This window comes from Protopterus annectens, chromosome 16.part0, assembly GCF_019279795.1.
Source record: "Protopterus annectens isolate FY-2018-M chromosome 16.part0, PAN1.0, whole genome shotgun sequence".
Taxonomy (NCBI): domain Eukaryota; kingdom Metazoa; phylum Chordata; order Ceratodontiformes; family Protopteridae; genus Protopterus; species Protopterus annectens.
Genome location: NC_056750.1, coordinates 767436487 through 767462780, shown reverse-complemented (window position 1 = coordinate 767462780; position 26294 = coordinate 767436487). Strand labels below are relative to the sequence as shown.

The window sequence follows — 26294 nt, the reverse complement described above, 5'->3', positions numbered from 1 at the left end:
ACCAGGCATCTGTCTCAGTGAGGCCCTTCTGCAGGATGTCCACATCATTTGGGGACTTGACTAAGGCTCCTAGTTTGCAGTCATCTGCGAACTTCATTAGCCAGTGGCCTTCTGTTTTAGCCTGTACTTCAGAGAAGTAGATACCAAACAGGACAGGTCCCAGGACGGAACCCTGTGGTACTCCACTTGTCACTGCTTTGAGGTCAGATTTGGAGTCTGCAACTTTTACAGTGTGGGTTCTGTCAGTGAGCCAGTTGGCAACCCAACTTGTGACGTAGGGATTTATACCTAGTTTAGTTAGAATTCCAGAATGGGGGATGGTGTCGAAAGCCTTGGCGAGGTCAAGATAGGCTGTGTGAACCACCTTACCCTCATCCACAGCTTTGGTGATTGCCTCGAAGAAGTCAAGCAGGTTCAGGAGTCATGATCTGCATTTCACAAACCCGAATTGGGTGGGATCCAGAGTTTGGAGGTTACCAATGTCTTTGTTTGAGTTCCATGATGATATGTTCCATGGCCTTACAGACCAGGCTCGTCAGGCTAATAGGTCGATAGTTCCCGGGATCAGTGGTGGCTCCCCCCTTTGTGGAGTGGGATAAATGTTGCTGTGCGCCATTCAGTGGGCACAAAGCCTGATGCGAGGCTATTATTGAACATGGTGCTTAAGTGGGGAGCCAGTTCGTTCTGAAGTTCATGTAACAGCCTGGGATGTTGTCCGGTCCCATGGATGCTGTGTTTTTGGCTTTAGAGAGTGCAGCTTTTACCTGCATAGTTGTGAGTACAGGGACTCTGCATTCTTCCTGTATAGATATGGGCCCTTTAGGGGGTGAGAGGGGGGTACAGTTAGCACTGAAGCTATCTGCCAGGATGTTGGCAATATCAGTTGGTGCTGTACTTTTCGTGCCTTTGTGCTGTAACTCAGAGCAGATCTGGGTGTTGCCATGTAGATTCTTAACATAGCTATAGAATGCTTTGGGGTTGTCCTTGGATTTAGTGGTGATTTTGTTTTTGTAACTAGCTTTGGAGGATCTTATAAGCATTTTGCAGTCTATTATATGTGGATAAGGTAAGTGTGGGTTTGGGAGTTTAGTGACAAAACTATTCAATACACTATTTTGACATTAGGAGGTGTAAATGTCTCTGGGTTAGACTTAGAGTAAAGGCAAGGTAAGGGGGATAGATTTAGTGTTTGTATGCTGATGTATATGATGCATGTCTGAGCATCCTGTGTAGTGTTATGACACTTTTTTTTAATGTAAGGCATAGCGTTGTGGTTAGGGTCATCATCATTAGTAAGCTGGTGCAAGGCAGCAAATCTAAGTATAACCCTCCTTCTAACCCCAACCTTGCACCCTTTCCACAATACTGCCTCTACAGAAGACACACACAAGCACACATGCGTGCACGTACACACACACCATATCAGCAGATTTTATCTTCTCCATGGATGGTGCTGCTCTATCAGCACCTTACCTTAGAAAAACCCTTTACACTACCACTATTCAAAGTATGTTTGAGTTAAGTGGAAGGGGTCTGGTTAACAGATGACAAAAGAAAACCTTTATTTATTTATTTATTTTATATTTGTTGACTGGGTTTGTCCAACTGGGCTACAAATGCCCATTTTCAGCAGAGGCCAGAGGAGAAAAGCTCCAACAGAAAATAGAAATTTTACATATTAAATACATATAGAAATACATTTATCAGTACCACAGATTACTGCATTACAGTGCCACACATTACATTCATCAGTACCACACATTATTGTATTACAGTGTCGTACATTAAACTGTGGCAAATGAAATACATAGAAATACATTCATCAGAGGGTTACAGTCATAATTACATATTATATACATAATAGTGCAATAGTTACATAGCTGAAATATTTTACTAGTTATGTTTGTACAGTGATGTACTAAGAGGAGAAGATAAAGTAGTAGGTTTGTTTATTGAAGGGAAGGAAGAGAGAAGAGAAGTAGAAGGTTATAGGGGAGTATTTACAGGGGATAATTAAATTGGCAAGTCCATTTTTCATGAAGGCATTTTTTGTAGCGGTTTTGAATTGATTGGGATGTTCAAGGGATCTTACATCTAGTGGTAGGCTATTCCAGGCCTTGGAAGGGTTAAAGCTATAGACTAGGTGACCCGTTTTGGTTCTTGGTTTGTTGATTTTTTAGAAGGCCTTGTTTAGAGCTGCTGAGTAATCTAGTGGGTTGGTAATGAGAGGTTAGAGATGAGATAGTTGGACAAAAAGAGGGTTTGTAGAGAATGGAATGAATAATCTGAAACTGATTATACCAAAGCAGGTTAGGTAATTCTAGCCAATTTAGTTCTTTTAGTGGGAGACAGAGATGGGATTTGTAAGAATTTTGGGCAGCAAATCTGACAATACTGTTATAAGTTGGTTCTAACTTGTTTAGTAAGTCCAGTGTTGAGGCCAGTGAGAATTTGGGAGCTATAACGTAAAGTGGGTAAGAGGTAGGCATTTGAAAGGGTTAGTTTTGCTGTTTTGGTAAGATCTTTTTTGTTTCTATAGAGGAGACCTAGCTTGAGATGTGTTTTTTTGGATACAGTTATTTACGTGTAAATCAAAGGGTAGTCTATCATCAATAGTAACACCTAAGAGTTTTGTACTGGTGTCCACCTGTATTTGAGTATTTTGTGACAGTATGGAGAAAGAAGACTTTACATGGTTAAGGTTTTTAGGGAGAAAGAGTCGTAATTTGGTTTTCTTTGGATTACGGATAAGTTGGTTTTCAGATAGCCAGTTTTCTACAGAGTTAAAAGAGGACTGTGTGTCTGATTTTAGTTGAGTTGGTGATTCGGCAATAGTGATGTGTAGATTCATCTACGTATTGCATCACTGAGGATCCAGGACAGGAAGAGTAGAGAAGGTTGGTAAAGATTTTAAAAAGAAGGGGCCCAAGGATAGAGCCTTGTGGAAGACCCATTTTAAGAGGAAGAAGGGAGAAAGCTGAGAGCCATTTGACTGATTGGAGTCGATCAGAGAGATAGCTGTTAAACCAAGATATGGTGGATGGAGAGAAGAGTAAGTTTGCTAGTTTAAGTAGAAGTTTGAGAGACTGTATCAAAGGCTTTAGAGAGGTCAATGAAGAGACAGGAAATAAGTTTGTTAATGTCTCTAGCTAGTGATACAGAGTTTAGGAAAGACAGGAGAGCTGCTGTAGTGCTGTGCATGGGATGAAAGCCATGCTGGGTAGGTGTGAGTAGATTCTCTTGCAGAAGGTAGTGTAAGACTTGATTGTGTATACATTTTTCCAGAATTTTGGAGAGTAGTAAGAGTATGGCTATGGGTCTAAAATTAGTTATATCTGTGGAGTTTCCTCCTTTGTGTATGTATTGGAAGGGTGTAAAATTGCTTCCAGATGGAAGGGACTGTGGATTCCATAATAGAGCAGTTTATTAGAATAGAAATTGGGAAAGCAAGAACATCAGGTGTAACCTGAAGGAATGCAGAAGGAATGTTGTCTACGGATGTGGAGCAAGGTTTTAATTTAGATAGTAGAATTTTAATATAGTTAGTGGAGACAGGTTTGAGAAGGTAGTGGTAGGGTTACTGCTGTTGGAAGAGTTTGAGCTATTAGGTCTATTATTGTTGGTGGGATGGTTTGTGTCTTGATTTAGTAATTTGGATATAGAGTCTATAAAGTAGTTGTTAAATATGGAGGCAGTTTCCTCGTGTTTTGTCAAGATGAGGGTTAGGGGATGCTTGTGTACCTGGGTGTACTATTTGATTTACAGAGTGCCAGAACTTTTTAGGGTTGGATTTAAAGGTAGAAGATGGATTATTGTAGAAGTTTTTCTTATCTTTATTTATGTGACTTTTGGAAAGATTTCTAAGTTCTTTATATTTCTGGGGGTCTGGTTGATATTTAGTTTTAGTCCAAATTTTCCATGCTCTGTTTTTATTTTTTAGTAGTGCACATGTGTTTATGGTCAGCGATAGGGCTATGTTAGACTATGTGGATTGTTCTAAGGAGTGCCACAGAATTTAAAATACTAAGGAAAGTGGAGTTAATCCGAAGGGAGTAGTTTTAAGGGATTCCAGTTCACTTTTGATAGTAAAGATTTGTGAGTTTCAGGATTAAAGTTTGTTAGTTGTTGGTGTTTGATAAACCTTTGAGGTTTAGCTTGATGGGATAAGTATCTTAGTATTTTTACTGGACAATGATTACTTAGGGAATTTGGTAGTATTTCAGGTTTATGGTATTTGGAAGGGTGAGAGACAAGAATCCAGTCTAGGAGAGATGAGGCTGTATGGGAGTTATTGAAATAAGTGAGATCAGAGATGAGTTGAGTAAAGCCGTAGAGATTAAGGTGTTGTGAGGAGTTTTGAGAGGAGAGAGATAGCCAGTTAATGTTGACATCCTCAAGAATGATAGTTTCATTTGTGATGTATTGGGAGATATGAGCAAGCATATTTTCCAATAGGGAGATATTATCACCTGGTGGAATGTAAATTGCTACAATAGTGATAGTGGAATGGCTATTAATATTTAGGTTTACAGATAAAATTTCAGCTGGGGAGAAGGCTTGGGATGTAAAAGTAGAGTTAGGAATGGTAAGGTGGTTAGAGTGTAGGATAGCAATGCCCCCACCTTTCCTTTTTGGTCGATCTAGATGGTGTATGCTATAGCCAGAGGGCAAGATCTCTATGTCTTGGTGTTGGGATTTCAACCAGGTTTCAGTCAGAACAAGGATATCAGGAGTATGGTGTGCGATCCAATCATGTAGTTCACTTACTTTGTTCAGAATGCTCCTGGTGTTTATTGAATAGCAGGAAAGATGTTTATTTGGGAGATTATTAACTTTGGGGTTAGGAGAGCTAGCAGTGGAGTGTGTTGCACCAGGATTGGGATGAATGCCTCCAGCTAAGAGAATGTTTTTGTGGAGGTAGATGAGTTTGAGCATATTAGCAGTGGGGGTGCAGTATTTGGTTTTGTGTTTGGTAGGGGTGAGTTGGGTGTTAGGTAAGTATATTTTTGGTAAGGGAGTATTTAATGAGAAGCTAGATGGAAAAGTGGAGAAGGTTTGGTGATTATTTATATGGCTACAGCAATTTGGGTTTGTAGGGGAGATATGTTTGGGGTGTAAGTGGATGTTAAGTGATGTGAATATAAGGAGGAGGAGTAGGAGAGGCAGTAATAGGATGGATGTAGTGAGAAATGCATAGATTTTACTCTTGGAGGAGTACATATTTTAGGGTATTAGTTAATAAAATGCACTGGAGTACAGTTTTTGGTCTATTAGATAGTGGATAATAGTGTATACCAGTTAGTACCAGTAGGGGGGTAAAGTTAGAATATTTTGTTGTAGCAGCAAGTGGGTTGAGGTATAGTGTATTATGGACTGAAAGACAGGAGGGGGAGGATGTATGTTGTGGGAGGTGCAAAGTAGTTAGCTATAAAGTAAATGATATGGGGGTGGGTGGGAGAGGAAACAAGTGAGCCTGAGCGAAGCAAACGGAGAGGGTTAAGCCAAGCCCAGAGTCAAGCACGATCACCAAAAACTCTAACAGAATAAGGCTATGTACTGTTCATAGTAAGAATAAGAGGTTTTGTTGTGTAGTACCATCAGGTAAGAAATACCTTAACACAGGCTAGAGTCCAGCATGTAATAGACATAAGTTTGTTGAAACTAACAGGCAGTCTATTAAGGAATGGGGGAGGGGTTCCTTGCTGCCAAGATACTTTACAGCATACCTACTTGCTGGAGAGTACAGTAGATAATGCCTTAATTCATTACAGCCTAGTGCTTCTCCAGGCGTTTTCTCCAGTTAACTCCTACTGCTCATCTAAGTGTCAAATATTGATTGTTCAGATTTGCATTAATAATTCCAAAACCATGTTACTTACAAGGTACCAGGATATTTTGTCTTCAAGCATATGTGATGGCAAACACAGCTGTGTTTATTTGACTTCTCTCAATGAGTATCTTCTAGAACTGTAAGGCGATAACTTCATTTTTTAAAGGCTTAAGCTACGCCCACTGGGCGTTAAAGGCACACACTCAAAAGAGCTGTACTGAAGGGAATGAGTTAAATAAGTATATTGTAAAATGTAAAAACTAAGCCAACATACTTTGCAGATAAGGAGATACTGCAAGGTAAGAGAATCAGAGCTGTGTGATGAGCGAGTTTCGTTGCAACCGTTTAATGCAGCATGCAGGACTTTTAACAGTACGCTGTCAGTATGAAGATGAAAAAGACAAACTTAGCTGATGCATGGTAAGAGAAGCAGATGTGTGATGAGCGAGACTTGGCTGACTGAGAGCAAGCTGAGGTATTGCAGTTATGGAGTCAGCAGCAAGGAAGAAAACAGTTTGAAAAATTGTTTGATTTCTTTTTACAATCTGTAATTTTTTGATCCTTGAAGTAGCCTTCAGGGGATGGGGGTATAAGCCTCCCAGCAGGGAGGAAAAAATGCCACTAGTAATACCCCTTTGGAAGCAGTGCTGCGGTGGTACCGCAGTGTAACAGAGCATTTGAAATGTGGTGTACCCGAGAGTGCGCTTATTAGACACACATTACTGATTCCAAACAGCAAACTCAACATAACCCACACTACTGAGCTGTAGAACGAACTCTCAAAAGTGCCCACACCAACCCTTGATCAAAAAACACAGATTCTGCCCAAAAAATGAATTGAACACACAAAGACATAAACAAGAAAGACACATTCAGGATCTCATAGGAAGCCCATCACATTTACTCGAGCCTTCAAAGCGCACAGTTCCAGAGATACAAATTACTGTCTTCAGAGATGTCTTCTTTACAGCTTAGGAGTAATGTATGACTATTGTGAATACATGGTTGTCTACCTAACTGATAACTATAAACATTAGGGTGACTATATGGGAAATATGCAAATTACCCCAAAGGGATAATACATGTTACAACTATCATCTAATAAGCAAGAGGGAGGTTAGGCTGTAATTTTCGTCTAAAACTTCATCAGGATGGCTATGGAATCCTAAAGGCAAACTAACAGGAACTTTGCTGATGTTGGAATCCTCCAGTCATTCCAAACAACATTTTTCATATAAAAAGCAAGAGAGAAAGCTGTTCTCTCATTTTTCATTGTGTATTACAATTGCACTTAGCCACCTGTGTATTTTTATAGTTCTTGTGTATTCTAAGCTATTTTGTTTGTTTTAACTTAAAAAGTTACTTGTTTGTAATTTCTGCCTGGCTTTGGTGCCATAGTATTGTATGTAGCTCACCTCCTATAACCATGGACACTGATTTCCATTTTTCCAGGAAAAATACCAATAAACCCTGAGTTTTGACAGTCTGAGAAACGAAAAATCATGGCATATACACATAATTTGATAATACGTATAGACAGAGAGAGAATTCCCTGGAATATTTATAATATTGCTAGCTTGAATTGCATATTTTGTGCCTCAACTTTGTTTTAATTTTCAATACATGTTGATGCAGATGAAAGTTGTAATGAAAGTGACATAATGACTGGAAGCTGAATTTAAAAATCATGAGTATAATTTCCAAATTTCATCTTAAAAAACTGGAATTTCATTTGTCTGAAACCAAAATTTATTGTCCACGTCTGTTACCTGCACTGAGCTGCACTCACCTAGAGTCTTTTACTGAAGACTATGAGAATTGTGGAAAGTCTTGAACTGTGAGAAATGGGCTTGACTGATCTTGGCATCCTGCAGACATGCCATACTTTTTCTTTTTAAATCAAAAATGGAAAAAAAAGCATCTGTGAACTACAAGGAGTGCACCACTGCCACTGGACTCGTTCTGTAGTGGACTGGCTGTGCAAGAGCATTTTCTCTCTAGGAAGCCTTCCCAGATTTATACATTAGTAACTTAAGCTTTAGGCTTCAATAACCTGCCCTGAGTGCAATAAATCACACCCTGAGTTGTAGTAAAGTCTGATCAGGATATCTGTACACCCCAGCCCAAGAAACTAAGCACCCTGATTAGTAAGTCTACCTAACGTAACCCCTGCATTCTAACACCAACCTCCCCAGACCCCTAAATCATTCCTGCTGTAACCAAGGATCAGCACTTTCTCAAAGCTTGTGTCACCATTCTGATTGACAAAGGTCTCTAAAGAGAAATGTATTGAAAAACAATACTGGGGGAAGAAGAAAAGAGCCCCCACAATCTGTATGTAGGCAATAAAAAACTATGTGGGCTGCTCTGAAGAGAAATGCATTATAGAAAAGACAAAGTACTGGAAGGAGGAGAACCCAGCCTGTGGACAACATCCCCATCTTGGAAACGCTGGCAGTTTTTGTGTCTTGATTTCTAAACTGAAAATTAAATTACTGGCTCAACTCAGGAGCCATCAGTGAACCATGGCAGAGGTCATTCTTTTTTTTTTTTTTTTAACAAATTTATTAATTTTCAGGTATAAACAAATATTTATGTAAGATGTTCACAAATATTCAACTTAAAAAAAAAAGAAAGAAAATATACTGAAGAAACATAACTAAAGTATTTACAAAGACGTCCACAAATGTACATTATATGAGCCTTGGTATACATTAACAATTTCATGAGTTAACAGTCTATTTCTAATACACCTTTTAACTTGTTCCACATATTATATGAAGAAGTGTTTATGATGGGTCTTGATTTAATGATCAGTAATTCCAAGTGGCAAACATCAGTAATAATGTTTTTAAATTCTACGAAAGAGGGGGAAGTATCAGATTTCTAATTTCTTGTTATAAATTTTCTAGCAACAGCTAGTATAGTCCAAACCAAAGGATACTTAACTTTCTTAATGAACTCCGGTATTGGTGTATTAAATAGAACCATAAATTTAGAAACTGTAAAGTTATCTGAAAATAAAGCTTGAAGAAAATTATTAATGTTGTCCCAATAATTTTTTAAACTATGCAATCAAAACAAATACGAGACCAATCTGCCTTCATTTCTATTTTACATCTCTAGCAAACATTGTCCTTTTTGCTGAATTTACTTATTATATAGGATGTTAAAAATGATCTGTACATAAATTTCCATGTAAATAATCTCCATTTAGGCAGAGGTCATTCTTGAAGGGGGGACTGATGACTGAGGTCATTCTTGAACAGGGGACTGCAGAGAAGGATGAGAGCTGACTGGTATGGAATACACTGGTGGATATGAGTTAGCAGTGTTGTGGCTGGCAGATTTGGGCAAATTCAACCCACATTAGGGTTAGGCTGTTATGACAGTCATAGTACTTAAGAGGAATCTTATGAGCTTCTGTAAAATTCATGAAGTCTCCAAGGGCCAAACATATTCCAGAACAATGGTGCTCTTTTTCCGCAGGGATCTTTACTAGCTTGATTTCAGCCAGTACGAGTCTCATTCTGATGGAAAATAATCCATTAAAGTGAGACCTATGCAAAAATGTGTTCTGTGGCAGTGGTTGTTGTGTCTTTCGGCTTTTCCCGGTTAAGGGTCGCCACAGCGGAACTCCTGCCCGCTAATGATTGATAGTAGATTTTTACATGCCGAGTTGCCAGCCCTGCGCCCAACCTTCCACAGAAGGTGCACACACTCACACCTAGGGCCAATTTTAGAGTGTCCAATCCACCTACAGCATGTCCTTGGGATTCACTTCAGAAGCTCAAAATACTGAAATCTCGAATTTCAGTATCTCGAGCCCAAGAAGCGGAATCCACAAAACAACAAAAACTAAAAACTGCGAAATTCAAAACCTCGAATACCGGAAGTTTTGAATTTCGCAGCTTTACTACACACACACACACACACACACACACACACACACACCCACCATCTACCACACAAACACACACCATCTACCACACATACACACACACACACACACACACACACCCCATCATTCTACTACATGAAAGCAGGGGGGCAAGCCACCCTGCACCCCCCATGTGGGGGGCTGCACCCACTACACCCCCCATACTTAAATATTCTCACTCTGAGTTTGCACTACATACAAACACACACAAAACATCACCACACAAGCTACTTTCTCTTTGCACACACACATCACAGCAACAAAACCCAATGACACACACCACAGCCCCTACCCAAACCCCTTAACACACACACACACTTACCTGAATACATAGCCATAGCGGAGCTTTAGAAGCACGAAATTAAAAACCTCTGGTATTCGAGGTTTTGAATTTCACGCTTCTAAACTTTAGCTATTATGTGGATTCGGCTTTCTGGGCTCAAAATACTGAAATTTGAGATTTCAGTATTTTGATATATATAATATAATGAGTAATGGTAGGCTGGTCTATATGGCCAAATGATGAGATGGATGTCTGCAAAGCGCTCCAAGGCTACCTGTGACAAACTGAAGAAGGTACAGGGGCAATGGCAGGGTAGGTGCAACACACAGGCTGACTCAAATGATTCTGGATGTCCTTTCAACATATGCTCAGAATATGTATCCATTGTTATTGGGTAAAATGTTTTTATGGGCCAGCCATTTACACTTGCACTCTTTTTCAAAATACTTTCCATCCCGTATTTCTAGTAAAGGAGTTTAGTCAAGTCATGATGCTGTAAGTCTCTAAAACATTAACCCAAATACAGAAGTACTCATCAAAAATAAAATCTTTCAGTAGCACTGTTCAAAAAATTGATTATTTTATTTGTTAGATAATGGAAAATGCTGATTGTAAAGGGATGTGATTTATTCTACAAGTAGATCACATAATGTCATTCTATAACAAGTGTTTTAAACATTTTAATGCTGTCTGAAAAGCTGGGAGGAAAAGGGAATCTACTTGTCTAGTAATCTATAAATCTATAGCAACACTCCAACATCCAAACCAGAGGGTAAAAACATCACACAAAGGGATTAGTAAAAAAAAGTACAAGAGTGACTCACCAGCACCAGGGTCTCCGATATGTAATGCCCTAAACCTCCTGTAATGAAGGTGCATGGCATATGTACATATAGGGTACATTAAGGAAACAGTGTTTCAGCTGGAATGGCTTCTAAATGCCTTTAAGTTTTTATTGGTGCATTACAGCCAATAAAGCCAAACCCCTCTAGCTGTAGACATACCACATTTTGCTGTATAGTCCCTACAACAGGAACAGCCATTCAGTAATCACAGATGATATGAAATGGAAGATGGGTGTTGGTCACAAGGTTATGCAAGAACAATTCTTTCTTGAATGGCATTTAAATTAGAATAACCATTCACTGGCCACAGATGAGACCAATGCAAGTCAAGGGGATGTTCTTCGTTCCACATTGCTGCAGTCCTTACTATTGGGTAGTCCGCTGTCCAGTCGGCCCGAATACCAGAGTATATGGCTGACGTCGGTCAGGGCGCATTAGACTGACGTCAGTACGTCAGGGTACTAATGCGCATGACCGACGTCATATCCTCAGTCTTTTTTGCCGCATGGTCCGATGCAGAAGCAGTTTTGCGAGTGCAGGTTGGCGTTCTGAAATATTTCCGAAGCGGAGTTTCAGACCGAATCAGAGTTGGCTAAGTACCCCGTTGGGGAACATTTTGGTTTTTCTTGCCTCAGTATTTAACCGGATGTCAGAAAAAGTGAATAACTGTATTTCTTGTGGGAAACAGATACCTCATAGGGATTACCATACCTTGTGTATACCTTGTTTAGGGCCTGAGCACGCCGTTGTTGGATGCCGCTCTTGTGCTAGGTTTAACAAACGCACTATTAAGAGGCGGTTAGACTGTGCCAGGTTAGTGTTTGGGAAGCGTTGCAATTATAAAATGCCGTCGGATGCTCCGGCCCGCTTCGTCAAGAAGCGCAAGGACAAAACAGCGAAGCCTAGGGTTGATGAACCGGCAGTCCCGGACGTCGGTTCTTTAGAAGGCTCAGTGGAGCCAGAGGTTTTGCCAGGAGTTTCTTTGGAGTCTCAGGCAGAGACTTTACTGTTACAGGATGTGCCTTCTCAGGAGGTAGGCCAGGCTGAGGGGCTTCTCAGGTAACTGTTCTTCCCTCTCTTCCCAAGGTAGTTAGAGCCTCTCCTTCTTTTGCCAAAACTTCTTTGAGAGGTAGGCCAAGTTCAGCTTCAGTGGGGGCTTCGCCTAGCATTTCAGGTTCTGTGCCTAAGAAACATATGCTTAAAATGGCAGAAGATTTGATTACTATGATTAGAGGTTCTATGCCCCCTCCTGATAAGAGGCCTAGGGTGGAACCGAGTTTGATAGTTTTGAACAGTGTTCAGAGGCTTCTGAGTCTTCTGCGGAAGATGTGCAGGAGTATCCTCCTTATTCTGATTCTGATGTGGATGATTCCACTCCTACAGCTTCTCCTCCTGAGGATTTCTCATTTTCAGAGACTCTGCATTCCATGAGGGAGCACTTTAAATGGGAAGGCCAGGATTACTCTGATTCCAGGAAAAGGCTTAGGGAATTCTTGTTTTTGCCCCAGCATAGGCCCTTAGCTATACCTCCTGTGTTGAATGTGGTGGAAGATGTTTTTGCAGAGGCTTCCTGAACCCTGATTCTTTGCCTCCTGCTCCTGTTAAACCTGATAGGTACTATAGGGTGCCTGAAGCTCATAAGTATCTTTTAAGAGTCCTAGGGCAGACCCGAAACTGTTTCTCAGGGACCTAAAGGTGTTAAGGCCTCTGTGGTTAAAAACCCTGTTCCCACTGATAAAGAGGCAAGGGCTTTGGATAGATGGGGAAAGAAAGTGTATACTTCTTCCACTTTAGCCATGAGGGCGTTGAATTGTCAGTTTCACATGCTTAAATATCAAAATTATCTCCTTTCACAACTGAAATCTAAGGTGGATGCTTTGGCGGAAGGTATTGAGTGTAAAGAGTTGCTGGATTTAGTTCATGTGTCTGAACAAGTGGGTAAGCATTCTTTGCAATGTGGTTTTGATGCTGTACAGGCCTCCTCGAGGGTGGCTGCCACTAGTTCTGTTCTTCGCAGGCATGCCTGGTTGAGGGATCAGAATTTAGCTGAGCATGTTAAGACAAGGATTTTGGATGCTCCTTTACAGTCTGATGTGTTGTTTGGTTCGCCTGTGGAAGCAGTTTTAAAGAAAATGGAGGACAAAGCTAAGTCTATGCAAACTGTTAAAGATTTTTGCAGGTGCAGCCACCAGTTTAGTAGAAATTGGCCTACTAAGGGATGGACATATCCTGCTTATGATTCCCAGTCTAGGGGTAGGTCTAGACGTGGTAGGGGCAGAGCTCAAGGTTCTTTTAGGCCTAGAACAGGGAGTTCACCTGCTCAGACTTCTGGTGAGGGCAGGGGTCAGTCCTTTCGTAAACAGACCCAATGACCTGCCTTTTCAGCTGCCAGTAGATTCTCGTCTGGCAGCTCCTTTGGGAGGAAGACTGTCTCTTTTCAAAGGAAATTGTGATTTAATTACTCAAGACAGATGGGTGTTGGATATCATTCACCACGGTTACAGGTTTTATTTCCATACATTGCCCCTTTCAAAGGCATGCCAGATGTTCCTCCTCCACAAAGGAAAGAGGCTCACAAGCAAATTTCTCTGTTACTCCAAATAGGGGCCATTCAGCCAGTCCCTGTATCAGAAAGGGGCCTAGGATTTTATTCTCGCCTGTTCCTAGTACCAAAGAAGGGGAACACGTGGAGACCAATTTTGGATTTATCTATCCTCAACACTTATCTGGACATTCCCAAGTTCAAAATGTTGACGTTACAACAGCTTTTACCTCTGCTGGGCAAAGATCACTGGATGGTAACTTTAGATCTCAAGGAAGCTTACCTTCATGTGCCTATAAGACTAAGTTGCAGGAAGTATCTGCGTTTTCGAGCTGGAAATTCTCATTATCAGTTCTCTGCATTGCCCTTTGGCTTATCTACTGCGCCCAGAGTATTCACAAAGGTTCTGGCTCCAGTGATAGCTTACTTCAGGCTAAAAGGAATTCAAATCTATCCTTACTTGGACGACTGCCTGATTCTGGCTCAAGAAAAGGAAGACCTTCTACAGCATCTGGAATATGTTATAGCAGTGCTAAGATGCCTAGGGTATTCTGTGAACGAAATAAAGTCCAGTCTAGTACCCTCTCAAGACATGTGCTTTCTGGGTGTGAGACTGAATACAGCAGCCCAGATGGCCTTTTTAACGCCGGACAAACAAAAGAGTCTATCACTTTACTTCCATCAACTATCTCATCAGTCCGTGCTGACTGCAAGGACAGTCCTTCAAGCATTAGGGTTCATGGCATCTTGTATTCTGGTGCTTCCCAATGCCAAACTGCATATGAGGAAGCTACAATGGTATCTCAAAAATGTATGGACACAGCACTGCCAGGATTTGGACACTGTCATTCAAATAATACCTTGCCTTCAAAAAGAATTTTTGTGGTGGGCTCAGGAATGTCACCTAAACAAGGGACTCTCTGTGACCCGGCCAGAGGCGAGTCAGATTTTAACGACAGATGCCTCGGACATTGCTTGGGAGCTCATCTAAATGGAAAGTGGATACAAGACAAGTGGCCTGCCAGACTACAGCATCTACATATCAACATGAAGGAGATGTTAGCAGTCCAGTTTGCATTAATGGCTTTCAAGGAGTTACTTCTTCCAGGGCAGGTGTTGATTCTAACAGACAACACAACTGTCATGTGGTACATCAACAAGCAAGGGGAACACATTCTTATCCTCTATGCAGGCAAGCAATGATTTTATGGGAGACTGCGCTAAGCTTGCAACTAACTCTTCAGGCAAGGTTTCTGCCGGAGCACAGAACTCCTTAGCAGATGTGTTAAGCAGACAAATCATGGATCCCCACGAGTGGAAACTGGATCTTCATGTATTTCAGAAATTGACAGTGTCATGGGAACTCCAGACATAGATCTGTTCGCTTCTCCACTAAACCACCAGCTGCCAAAGTTTTGCACAAAGGGGTTTCATCACACAGCTTGGAAAGTGGATGCTCTGTCTTTCAGTTGGAAAAACCTTCATGTGTATGCCTTTCCACCTCTGCCTCTTCTTCCAAAGGTGCTATTAAAAGTCAGACAAGACAAGCCAAGGATGATTTTGATAGCTCCAGATTGGCCTCGGCAACACTGGTACCCACTACTAAGGAGTCTGGTAAGGAAGCCTCCATGGCCTTTACCTTTGATTCCTCATCTGTTATCTCAGAAGGACGGTCATCTGCTCAATGTCAAGCTTCACTCTCTTCATCTAACAGCCTGGCATATTCTGTGTTGAAACACAGCAGGTCTCAACTTCCTCAACAAGTTTTAAATGTGATTATGGAAGCTAGAAGACCTAGTACAAGGAAAGTGTACGCAGAAAAATGGAAGAGATTTTTATTTTGGAGTACAGCAAAGAATTTGGAGATTTCTGAGCCTAATTTGAGTGTGGCTCTTCAATATCTTACTGAGTTATTGGACAAAGGTTTGTCCTTCTCTTCCATTAAGATTCATGCTGCAGCAATTTCAGCTCACTATGATTGTGACCCACCATTGTTTTCGCATCCTTTGTTCAAGCAGTTTCTTAGAGGGGCAAAGAATATAAGACCCCCACGTAGAGCTCCTACTCCTGCTTGGGATCTCAATTTTGTGTTGGAAAAACTTACTCTACAACCTTTTGAGCCTGCGGCTACTGCTGAATTGAAATACTTGTCATGGAAGACTGCTTTTCTGTTGGCTATTACTTCTGCAAGAAGGGTGTCTGAGTTGCAGGCCCTTATGGCAGTAGAGCCCTTTTGATTTTCCATAAGGATAGGGTATCATTACGTACTAATCCTTCCTTTATGCCTAAGGTGGTTTCTAGTGTGGCTTTAAACCAAACTATTCATTTGCCTACTTTTTATGCAGACCCCCAAAATAAAGGGGAAAAGATTTTGCACACTTTAGATGTACACAGGCAATTGCGTTATTATTTAAGCAGGACTAAGGATTTTAGGCTGTCTCAGCAGTTGTTTGTTTCTTTTGCTTTGAGTTCAGGGCAAGCCTGTGTCAAAACAAACTATTTCTAGGTGGATTGGGTTTTGCATTGCATTTTGTTATTCCCATCATGGCAAGGAGATTCCAGCTGGGATTAGGCCTCATTCCACTAGGGCTACTGCCACTTCAACAGCATTTCTAAGGGGGTGGCAACTAAGGATATTTTGGAGGCAGCTACTTGGAGTTCAGTGCATACTTTCTCTAAGCATTATCACCTTCCTATCTACTCTAAGTCTAGGGCTGGTTTTGCCACAGCTGTTTTGCAAGGCATGTTGTCAGCTCCTACTTCTTTATGATTTGCCAGCCTCCCTTACCTCTGCTTTGGGATTCTACCCAATAGTAAGGACTGCAGCAATGTGGAACGAAGAACATAGTACAGTTTTGTACCTACCATAAATGTAGATGTTCGAGGATCCACATTGCTGCAGTCCAATTTACCCTCCCTCCTTCCCCTCTGTGTTTAGGGGTGGTTGTGTAGGTGAGGTTATATGCTGATATTTTTGTATATATTTTTGTATATATTGTACATATTTTTGGTGCAGGTATTTTGGGCCTTGTCTTTTTAGGGTCTTCTGACATCTGGGGCAAGAAAAGACTGAGGATATGACGTCGGTCATGCGCATTAGTACCCTGACGTACTGACGTCAGTCTAATGCACCCTGACCGACGTCAGCCATATACTCTGGTATTCGGGCCGACTGGACAGCGGACTACCCAATAGTAAGGACTGCAGCAATGTGGATCCTCGAACATCTACATTTATGGTAGGTACAAAACTGTACTTTTCAGTGACATTTATTCTTTAACATTCCATGTAAGTCTCCCTTTAACAAACCCTATCTGATTGTTCTACATTAGCTTGCCTAAAAACACATTTATCCTAACTGCGAAAATCAACATAAAACATCTGTAGTCTGAGAGTTGGATCAAAAATTGTTGGCCATAGCAGACACAGGATAACTGATAAAAGTAGGAAAGGTATTTTAATAAAAGATAAAATCTGGAACTCGATTTGCATGGTTATTTTTAAAATAAGAATAGTATAACTTTTACTGCATATTGGACGCTAATATATTTTTCCTAACTAGAGTCAGAATATAGACCCACTCATTAAGACACAGGCAGAAATTAAGTAAAAACATAAATAAATAAATAAACAAACCACCTATGGGTATGAAAATAAATTAGACTGATCAAGCATTGTTTTCACTTTCTGGTCTAAAATTTTCAGTTGCAACAGAAGGCAAAATTTTAGTCAGGACAATACAAATTTGGCTCTAGGTGATTGTTACTGTTAGTGATACCCATACCCCATGTGCAAAAATGAGAGAAGAGGTAATGGATGGGTACACAGTAATTGATGTAATGCTTCCAATGGGTGACAACTGCATTTTTTGTCTCATCAGTGTGAAGGGATGACATTTGTAGAAACCATTGGGTAGCTAGTTCCAGCAACATAAGAAAAAGGCATATCTACTCTTTGATAATAAAAAAATCTTGGTTTCAAACATTTTGAACATGGGTACACATACAGTTACAGAAAAAAAATCACTGTAAACATTTATTTATTTATTTGCATTTGCTTACCACGATAGTCCACTGGGCCATAATGAGCCCATTTTCAGTTGAAGCCCGGGGAGAAAAGCTCCATAATCCAAGTAACAATGAATACATACATACAGAACACATATTTGTACATTTCACTATAAAGCTATACAGTGCAAAACCGAGTTCTATAAATTCAATTCTTAGATTAGTAAGCGAAGATATTTGTTTTACATGAGCTGTGGTGGTGCATAGAGTGAGCAAGGCAGAATCCTGGTAATTAGCTTACAACATGAAAGGATACAGAGATTTGTATTATAATAACAGAACAAGATAGAGTTAGGATAGTCGGTTTAGTCATGTTGCAGTAATAGTCTGAATAATTGATACTTAATCAAGTCTTTGGATTAAAATATAGGTAAGCACATATAGTAGTTAGGAACATTCCTGCAGTTATAGGTAAATAAAATGAACAGTTATAGCAGAGTAGAAGATAATGCAGGGATGAGATAGTGTCAGGTTTTGGGAAGAACAATTCTGGTGCATGTGCAATTTATTTATCTGTAATTTGCAACTTCCTTTTTTCCTAAATATCCCAACCCCAGTTCTATTATCAGCTTTACAATTTTCAATACTTCAGTTACAGTTGGTTTAGATTTTATTTTCCATTTTTAGCAAAGTTTTTTTTTTTCCCCGGTAGCCAGTAATATTAAACTCAGCAAAGCCTTGCTATGTCTAGGCAATTCAGATCTTGTAGCCATACTCAAAATAATTATTTCCTTGGTTACAATCATTTTCTCCCCCAGTGAGTTTTTTTATTAAATCTGCCAATGCAGAACAAGCAATTAACCTAGCATTATCTTAATTCACCAAAAAAGAAAAATGCTGACCATTGTTTGGGAATTGAATCTAGGAAATCCTGCATGGTTGTTAATGACACTAGACCAAAAAGTAGTGACTGTTCCTTAAAGATCAGAAAAAAAGTAGTGACTATTTCTTAAAGATCAGATTTCTCTTTTTAGTGAAAAAACTACCATGATGGTGATTTTGAACAAACATCCAATGCTGAAGAAATGATTAACCTAGTACTATATTAGCAGCTCACAGAGAAAGGAAAATGCTGACCTTTGTCTTGGAAGTGAACCCAGGGGTCCCTGCATTTCATGATGTTTTACTGCCATTAGTCCAACATGGCGTGACTGGGCAGTTAGGTACCTAGTTTCACCCAAGAGCAGCTATTTATACCTTCAACTTGGAAACCACCCAGATAGTGATTTTGAACAGACAAGAATCCAGTGCAGAACAAAGTTTTAACTTGGTGTACTGTATTAACTCACTGAAAAGGGAAAACACTGATATTTGTCTGTGATGAACCCAGGCCCACTGCAACAACTGCTCTTGTGGAGAAACCAGGTACCTATCTAGTGACTTCTTGATGGTGTAGTACCTATCTAGTGACTTCTTGATGGTGTAGTGGTAATGTCCACTCCATGAAATATGGGGTCCTGGGTTCAATCCCCAGACTAGGGGCAAAGTGATCCCAAGAACTCTGATGAGCTATGGGATTTTGTATAGGGCTTATTTGTAAATTTTATGCAATATTTAAAACTGATTTCTCAGCTTCTAAACAAAAACTTGCAAAAGAAATGTAACAACTCACTGTGAAAAAGAAAACACTGATTCTTGCCTGTGAACTTACCCAGGCCCACTGGAACAGCTGCCTCTGTGGAGAAACCAAGTACCTGTGTAGTGATTTCTTAATGGTTTAGTATGACCACAGCATGGAATATGGGGTCTTGGGTTCAATTCGCAGTCAAGGGGGCAAAGTGATCCCAAGGACTCTGATAAGCTATGGATGTTTGTATAATTTACAGATAAGCATTATACTATGTTTATGTTTGCAGATGACATTGTGATTTGTAGTGAGAGTAGGGAACAGGTGGAGGAGACCCTGGAGAGGTGGAGTTATGCTCTAGAGAGAAGAGAAATGAAGGTCAGCAGGACTAAGACAGAATATATGTGTGTGAATGAGAGGGAGGATAGAGGAATGGTGAGGATGCAGGGAGTAGAGGTGGTGAAGGTGGATGAGTTTAAATACTTGGAATCAACAGTTCAGAGTAATGGTGAGTGTGGAAGAGTGTCAGGAGTGATTTGTGACAGACGAGTACCAGTAAGAGTGAAAGGGGAAGGTCTACAAGAGGGTAGTGAGACCAGGTATGTTTTATATGGGTTGGAGACAGTGGCGTTGACAAAAAGGCAGGATTCAGAGCTTGATGTGGCGGAGTTGAAGATGTTAAGATTTGCACTGGGTGTGACGAGGATGGACAGGATTAGGAATAAGTATATTAGAGGGTCAGCCCAGGTTGGAAGGTTTGGAGACAAAGCCAGAGAGGCAAGATTATGTTGGTTTGGACATGTGCTGAGGAGGGATGCAGAGTATATTGGGAAAAAGATGCTAAGGATGAAGCTGCCAGGTAACAGGAAAAGAGGAAGGCCTAAGATAAGGTTTATGGATGTGGTGAGAGAGGACATGCAGGTGGTTGGTGTGACAGAGCAAGATGCAGTGGACAGGAAGAAATGGAAACAGTTGATCTGCTGTGGTGACCCCTGACGGGAGCAGCCGAAAGAAGAAGAAGAAGAGAAGAAGATTATACTATGCTTAAAACTGATCTTCAACCTAAAATTGCATAAGAAATGTATAACATTTTGTGAAAAGAGAAGCCGTAAGTAATGTATTAATTTGTCTTAAAAGGTGAGAGAGGTCAGATTGCTATGATCTATATGGCTGGTACTGAAAAAAAAAAAACACTAATAGCAAAAATGTGAAAACTGAAATGCTTTCTTAAAAGATTTTTCTTATGCAGTATGAGAAGCCTCCAGCTAGAATAATTGGGTCTGCTCTGTATACAGTTGTACCACAACTAAGCTATTGAAATGTATCATATTTTTAGAATATATGGAGGTTCATGCTCTGCTAGATTTTAGAAACATTGTTTCCCTTTTTAAGGGTAACCTGGTGTGTAAGAATGAGTAGCAAGAGCCAGAAAGTGGTGGTAATATTTATTCATTGCAATAGAAAAGAATATTACCCTTCACTTTGAAGCTAAACAGTTCTAAGAAAGCTGTTAAGTCTAGTTACTGTATTCCATATTTTGTATCATGATGTAATATTAGGAAAATATTTTCTCCATTTTCAAGTACAATGGAAAATATGGAAGTGGAAGAATCCAGTATACGACTGAGGTGGACAGTTAGCCTGTGACAGAGAGGTCTAGAATCAAAACCAGGAGAGGGGAGTTGGCATGATACAAAAGAGGTGACAATATGGATGTGTTTTGATAGTAAAAGTGATCATGTGTGCTATCAAAAGCATGCAATAACAACACAAACCTACAACTGTAACATATGCCAGTATAGGAACTGAAGGTGAAATAATATAAACTGAAGTAAAACTAGTTCAACACAAAAGTCTGCACAAAGATCTTACAAGGGGTGTTTGTAGGGTAAATTCAATGGCTTATAACATGTCAACACATTTCGATGCTACATATTATATTTATCATGTTTTAATGATGATGCGGTGGTGATGCTGCGGTATCGTTGTCGCCTCCCAGTTAGACGTTGCCCGTTCGATTCTCAGAGCGTCTTCTGTGTGGCGACATGCGTGAATGGGCGTTCCTTCGTAGAAGGTTGTGCGTTAGGCCCAGCAAGCCAGCACATAAAAATCTACTGCCAATCATTAGCAGACCGGAGTTTCGCTGTGGCGACCCCTAACCGGGAAAAGCCGAAAGACACAAACATGTTTTAATGATGATATGTGTGTATTATTCTACATACCATGTATGTATGTAGAAGTGTTTTCTATTTTATTTGTGAAGTGTTTCTCCCCACTGGCCTTTGCTAAAAACAGATATAACTACCCAGTCTGACTTTCCCAGTAAACCAGCATCATTCAAAAATAGAGAAACTGAGTCAGACATTAGTGTAGTTTGCTTACGTGATAACACTTGGAACAAAATAAGTACTAAAAGAGCCAAACAAGAGAAAATATTGTTTTGAGCCTAATTTTGCTCGTAATAAACAGGACAATTAAGTAAATACAAGCTTCTCGCAATAGATATCTATAAGACAAGAAATAAGTAAAAATTATTTATTTATTTATTTATTTAACATTTGTTGACCGGGAATGTCCGACTAGGTTCCACAGAGCCTGTTTTCAGCGGAGGCCCGGGGAGAAATGCTCCAGATGCATGTCTTTGGAATGTGGGAGGAAACCGGAGTACCCGGAGGAAACCCACGCGAACACAGGGAGAACATGCAAACTCCACACAGAAGGCACCCCAGCCAAGAATCGAACCAGAGAACCTCTTGCTGTGAGGTGACGATGTTAACCACTGCACCACTGTGCCGCCCATTATATTTTTAAGAAATCCGTTGATGGAGAAGATGATTCATTGGTAGTGCTTCTGAGGGAAGAACTTACATCTTCCATCTCAAGGTAAAATGCTGAAAAAAGCGAACCTGAGTTAGTGGACTTAACAGATGCATAACAGACTTAAAAAAAAAAAAAAAAGCACAGTGGGAAGATATTTTAAGCAGGGCAAGAGAGAACATAACTAAGATTGTAGGGAGAGCTAGTTAAAGTAGTGGTAAGAGGTGATAGGAACATTCTGTTAAGTTCAAAGATGACCTCTTACAGTATGTAAGGACACTGAAGACATTCTATATCAGTTGCTAGTACCAACTACAAGAAAAAACTCAGCCAACCTAGTTACTACTGTGTAATACCTTAAACCTCCTGCCTGTGGGATACATGCAAATGGCCCCTTAAGGACATCGTGTTTCATCTACCTGGCTTCTGAATGTCCATGACTTTATTTCTTTTTAAGTCTTTATAGTTACATTGAGGACAATAAAGTCAAACTCCACTAACTGTGGACATGCATGTTTTGGCCTTTTTATTGACCTCATCAGCACAGCATAAGTGAATAGTTTGGCTGTACTTAAGAAACACACAGTTTTAAACCCTGCTGATGCCCATAAAGATTAAGGTGCCTGCAAAATACCCCAACTAACATCCAAACCAAAGGATAAAAAGGATGCACATATATACCCTTTAGTAGAAACTGCAAGAAAAATCCAGACAGGCTAATCTGGAATAACACTGTAGGAAACATTTCAGTAATTTTTTAAAATTTGTTTATAGGGTAAAGCCACTAAAAACAAATGCTTATTTTTTTTCAGTGGCTATCGGCGCGTATGGGTCACAAAGTACACGGATGGAGGTGGAAGAAATTAAACCTTTTACTTGATACTACTTGAAGCAGCTTATTAACAGCTCAAGAGATTTAATCCTCTGAGTGAACTGCCAGATAAAATGGTCTCAAGGCTTCTGTAAGGCAAGCCTAGGATTCCCTGAGGATCTCTTGAGGAAACATTATGGATTATTTAGCATATATATCAGACTTTTATCTGTAGGAAAACACTTGAAGATGATGTACATATTTTATCCTTTCGTCCTTTAACCAACAGAATAAAAAGAATCTGGAATCAACAGATAAAAAAACTGGTGGTGAACAGAGGAATAAGAAAATAGGAGATGGACATGCCTTTTTTAACATTTCTGCTAACAAACACAAAGTATATATGCTATCCATACTTACTCTAGAGTAACTAAAGTTATATGTCAAGGTATATAACTCCAATCCTTTTCTGTTATCATATGAAGCAAAGAGTTTGTAGTTAATGTTAATGTTTCATATGTTGCTGCCAATATTTTCATTAATTTGCCAAGGTCTTATGGTTGCCCCTCACAGTTTACCTATGGAACTATCAAAAATACCTTTTTTTCAGCTCACTGTTTACAGAAAGTGTAAAATAGAAAAAAATATATATTATTTTGCAGGGAACAAGCCCCCCCCCCCACATTACATATACTAACTCCATGATCACACTACAGTGGAGAAAAGGGTGAGAAACCTGAAAAAGTACCATCAGCTTGCACAATACAATACCTGGCGATGAACCTCATTGCTGCATAACATCACTTAGACAATACAATACATGGTGATGATACTCATTGCTGTATAACATTGCTTACACAATATAATAAATGGTGATGATACTCATTGCTACATAACATCGCTTATGGACTACATGGTGATAGATACTCATTGCTGCATAACATCGCTTGCACAATAGAATAAATGGTGATGATACTCATTGCTGCATAACATTGCTTGCACAATACAATACATGGTGATGATCCTCACTGCTTCATAACATCGCTTGCACAATACAATACACGGTGATGATTCTCATTGCTGCATAACATTGCTTACACAATACAATAAATGGTGATGATACTCATTGCTTATACTCTACATGGTGATGATACTCATTGCTGCATAACATTGCTTATACAATACATGGTGATGATACTAATTGCTGCATAACATCGCTTATACAATACATGGTGATGATACTCATTGCTGCATGACATCGCTTGCACAGTAAAATACATAGTGATGATGCTCATTGCTGCATAACATCTCTTACACAATACAATACATGGTGATGAATCTCATTGCTGCATAACATGAAATGAGGGTGCATGACAGCACAGCCATCACTGATGGCTCTTGGGTATGCCACATGCAGTCGAAACCATCTGCATAGGATCATATCGGTGCACTGTAGCAAGCCTATGAAACAAAGCTACATTCAGTACAGCTATCCATTATAAGTGCCACCCTTTCTGATCACTAATTCAGGATGCCATGAACACAGAAGTACACCATTCAACAAAGTAAATACCTCTGTGCTTGACTAACTTAGTGACTGTTCTGTTGTTTGTTCCAATTTTTTTTTAATTTGTTAACAGAAAGAAAAAAGTGAATTATATTTGTCATAGATGATGAAATTTTCTACAAACCTGCCATGTTCTCAAAGGTCAGTGTAGCTGGAGCATTGCTGCGGGAATCACACTCCTGATATCTCACCCAGGTTTTATCCAGATCTTCCATGAAACCATTCTCATGCGAGCTGAAATAAAACAGAGGAAATGTGTCATAATTTTATTAAAAAATCTAAGCTGTTTGGTGAAAATATCACTTGTCCTTCTACAAGAATGCACTTCTTGAGATGTTTTAAAGTATTTTTTAAATTATTTTATATTCTGAAATGTTATTATAAACCGTGTTTTGTTTTTGATGGATAAACAAAATTAATAATCTAGGCAATCTTTATTTGTGTTCTAACATACCTCTCAACTGTCCAAATTTTCGCCTCACATTTTTGGTCTGTTTCTTGTAAAATTTGCGATTTTCTGGATTTTTATGGCAGATCAGTGACTAAATTCACTAAATAAGGACAGACATTTGAGTTTCAGACTTCATGTTCTTCAGAAAATGCCAGATAACACAAGACGTCTTATTCTAACAACTTTCTAAGTTTATAAGAGCAGTATTTAAAATGCATCCCTATTGTTGTGGCTGTCCTCCCATCATCATTTTTGGTTTTGCCCAGATTTTTTGTGCTAAGAGGTTGAGAGCTATGTTTCTAAATCAAACAGATAAACAATGTTAATTAACCTATTGCTTCACTTTTTGATAAACATATTAATCAGAATTAAATAGCTAACACTTTCTTAAATCCTCCCAACATAAATATACTTGAGGAGATGATCCTGACTGGCGGATAAGAACAGCAGGGGTCGTCTAACAGGTCCCAGTGTTATAACTCTTCAGTCAGAAGCAAACCAAATAGAATACCAACTGTGTACCATCAAATGTGTTTTTTCAGCAGTGAGATAGATGGTATAGTAGGGGTTGTTGTGGCAAACTGAATAACAGTGGTGGGGGGCATTAAACAAGCTCTATAATTGAAATCCCACTGTTTTCCTCTACTCAGAGTGAACGTTCCTTAAAAGGCCTTAATTCTGTACCAGAGACCAGATGGAATTTGTTCAAGTCTTTGTTGGAAAGGACAGACTACATCCCAAAATTATATCTTCAGTACAGGATGCCACTATTGGAAAAATGTTAGCTGCATGAGAGATATAGAAAGGCCTGCTTTAACCTTTCATTAATGTCAACACTGAACATTTTTCAGCTAACATACAACTTTGAAATTAGAGTAGTCCTAAAAAGCCCACCACCAAAATATACTATAACTTGTCAGGTACACAGCAAAAAGCACTTTAAGAAGCTTTACTCATTTACGTGATATGAAAATTGGGGGAGGGGCTTCTAATTCATGGAATAGCAGTTTTATGAGGCGGCCATGTATGAATTTTCAATTCACCTGTTACAAACTGGTATGTCAGGTAGATATTACTAAGGCCTAAGAGTTTCTTCCACTGCTTTATTTAAGCATTTTATTTTTTTATTTATTTTTACATTTGTTAATGGAGTTAGTCCGACTGTGCCCAGAGAGCCTTTTTAAAGTGGAGACCCAAAGAGAAAAGCTATGGGAAAGTAATTTAAAAAAAACACTAAGAAAAAAAAAATAACAATTCAAGTTTTAAGATACATAACAGTATAAAAATAGAGAAAGAGAAGTATACAACATGAATATTTAAAAGGCAAAAGTACAGTATTTTGAGAATGAAGTAACAATATGTTTGAGAAATTTGGTTAGCATTAAGTTATATACAAGGAATATAGCAATGCCTGAAATAAAAAAAAATGTAATATACAATTCAGAGTAACATTGTGACATAGTTCAGCAAACATGCATTTAACAGCATATGAGTTAACTGCAGAGAGAGAGTAATATGTGTACGTAGTTTAGATAGCAGATACCAGGCAGATACTTTGAGAGAAGAATAAAAAT

General features: G+C 39.5%; 1 protein-coding gene across 1 annotated transcript in view; it reads right to left on the bottom strand.

Annotated features, from left to right (window-relative positions):
• LOC122790835 (glutamate receptor ionotropic, NMDA 1-like) overlaps positions 1–24504 on the bottom strand; it is a 61416-nt gene extending 36912 nt beyond the window's left edge. Inside the window, exon 1 of the mRNA XM_044058474.1 lies at positions 24394–24504. Coding sequence (XP_043914409.1) covers positions 24394–24484 — 91 coding nt within the window. The 5' untranslated portion in view covers positions 24485–24504. The remainder of the gene's footprint in view (positions 1–24393) is intronic.
• Positions 24505–26294: the final 1790 nt, after the last annotated feature.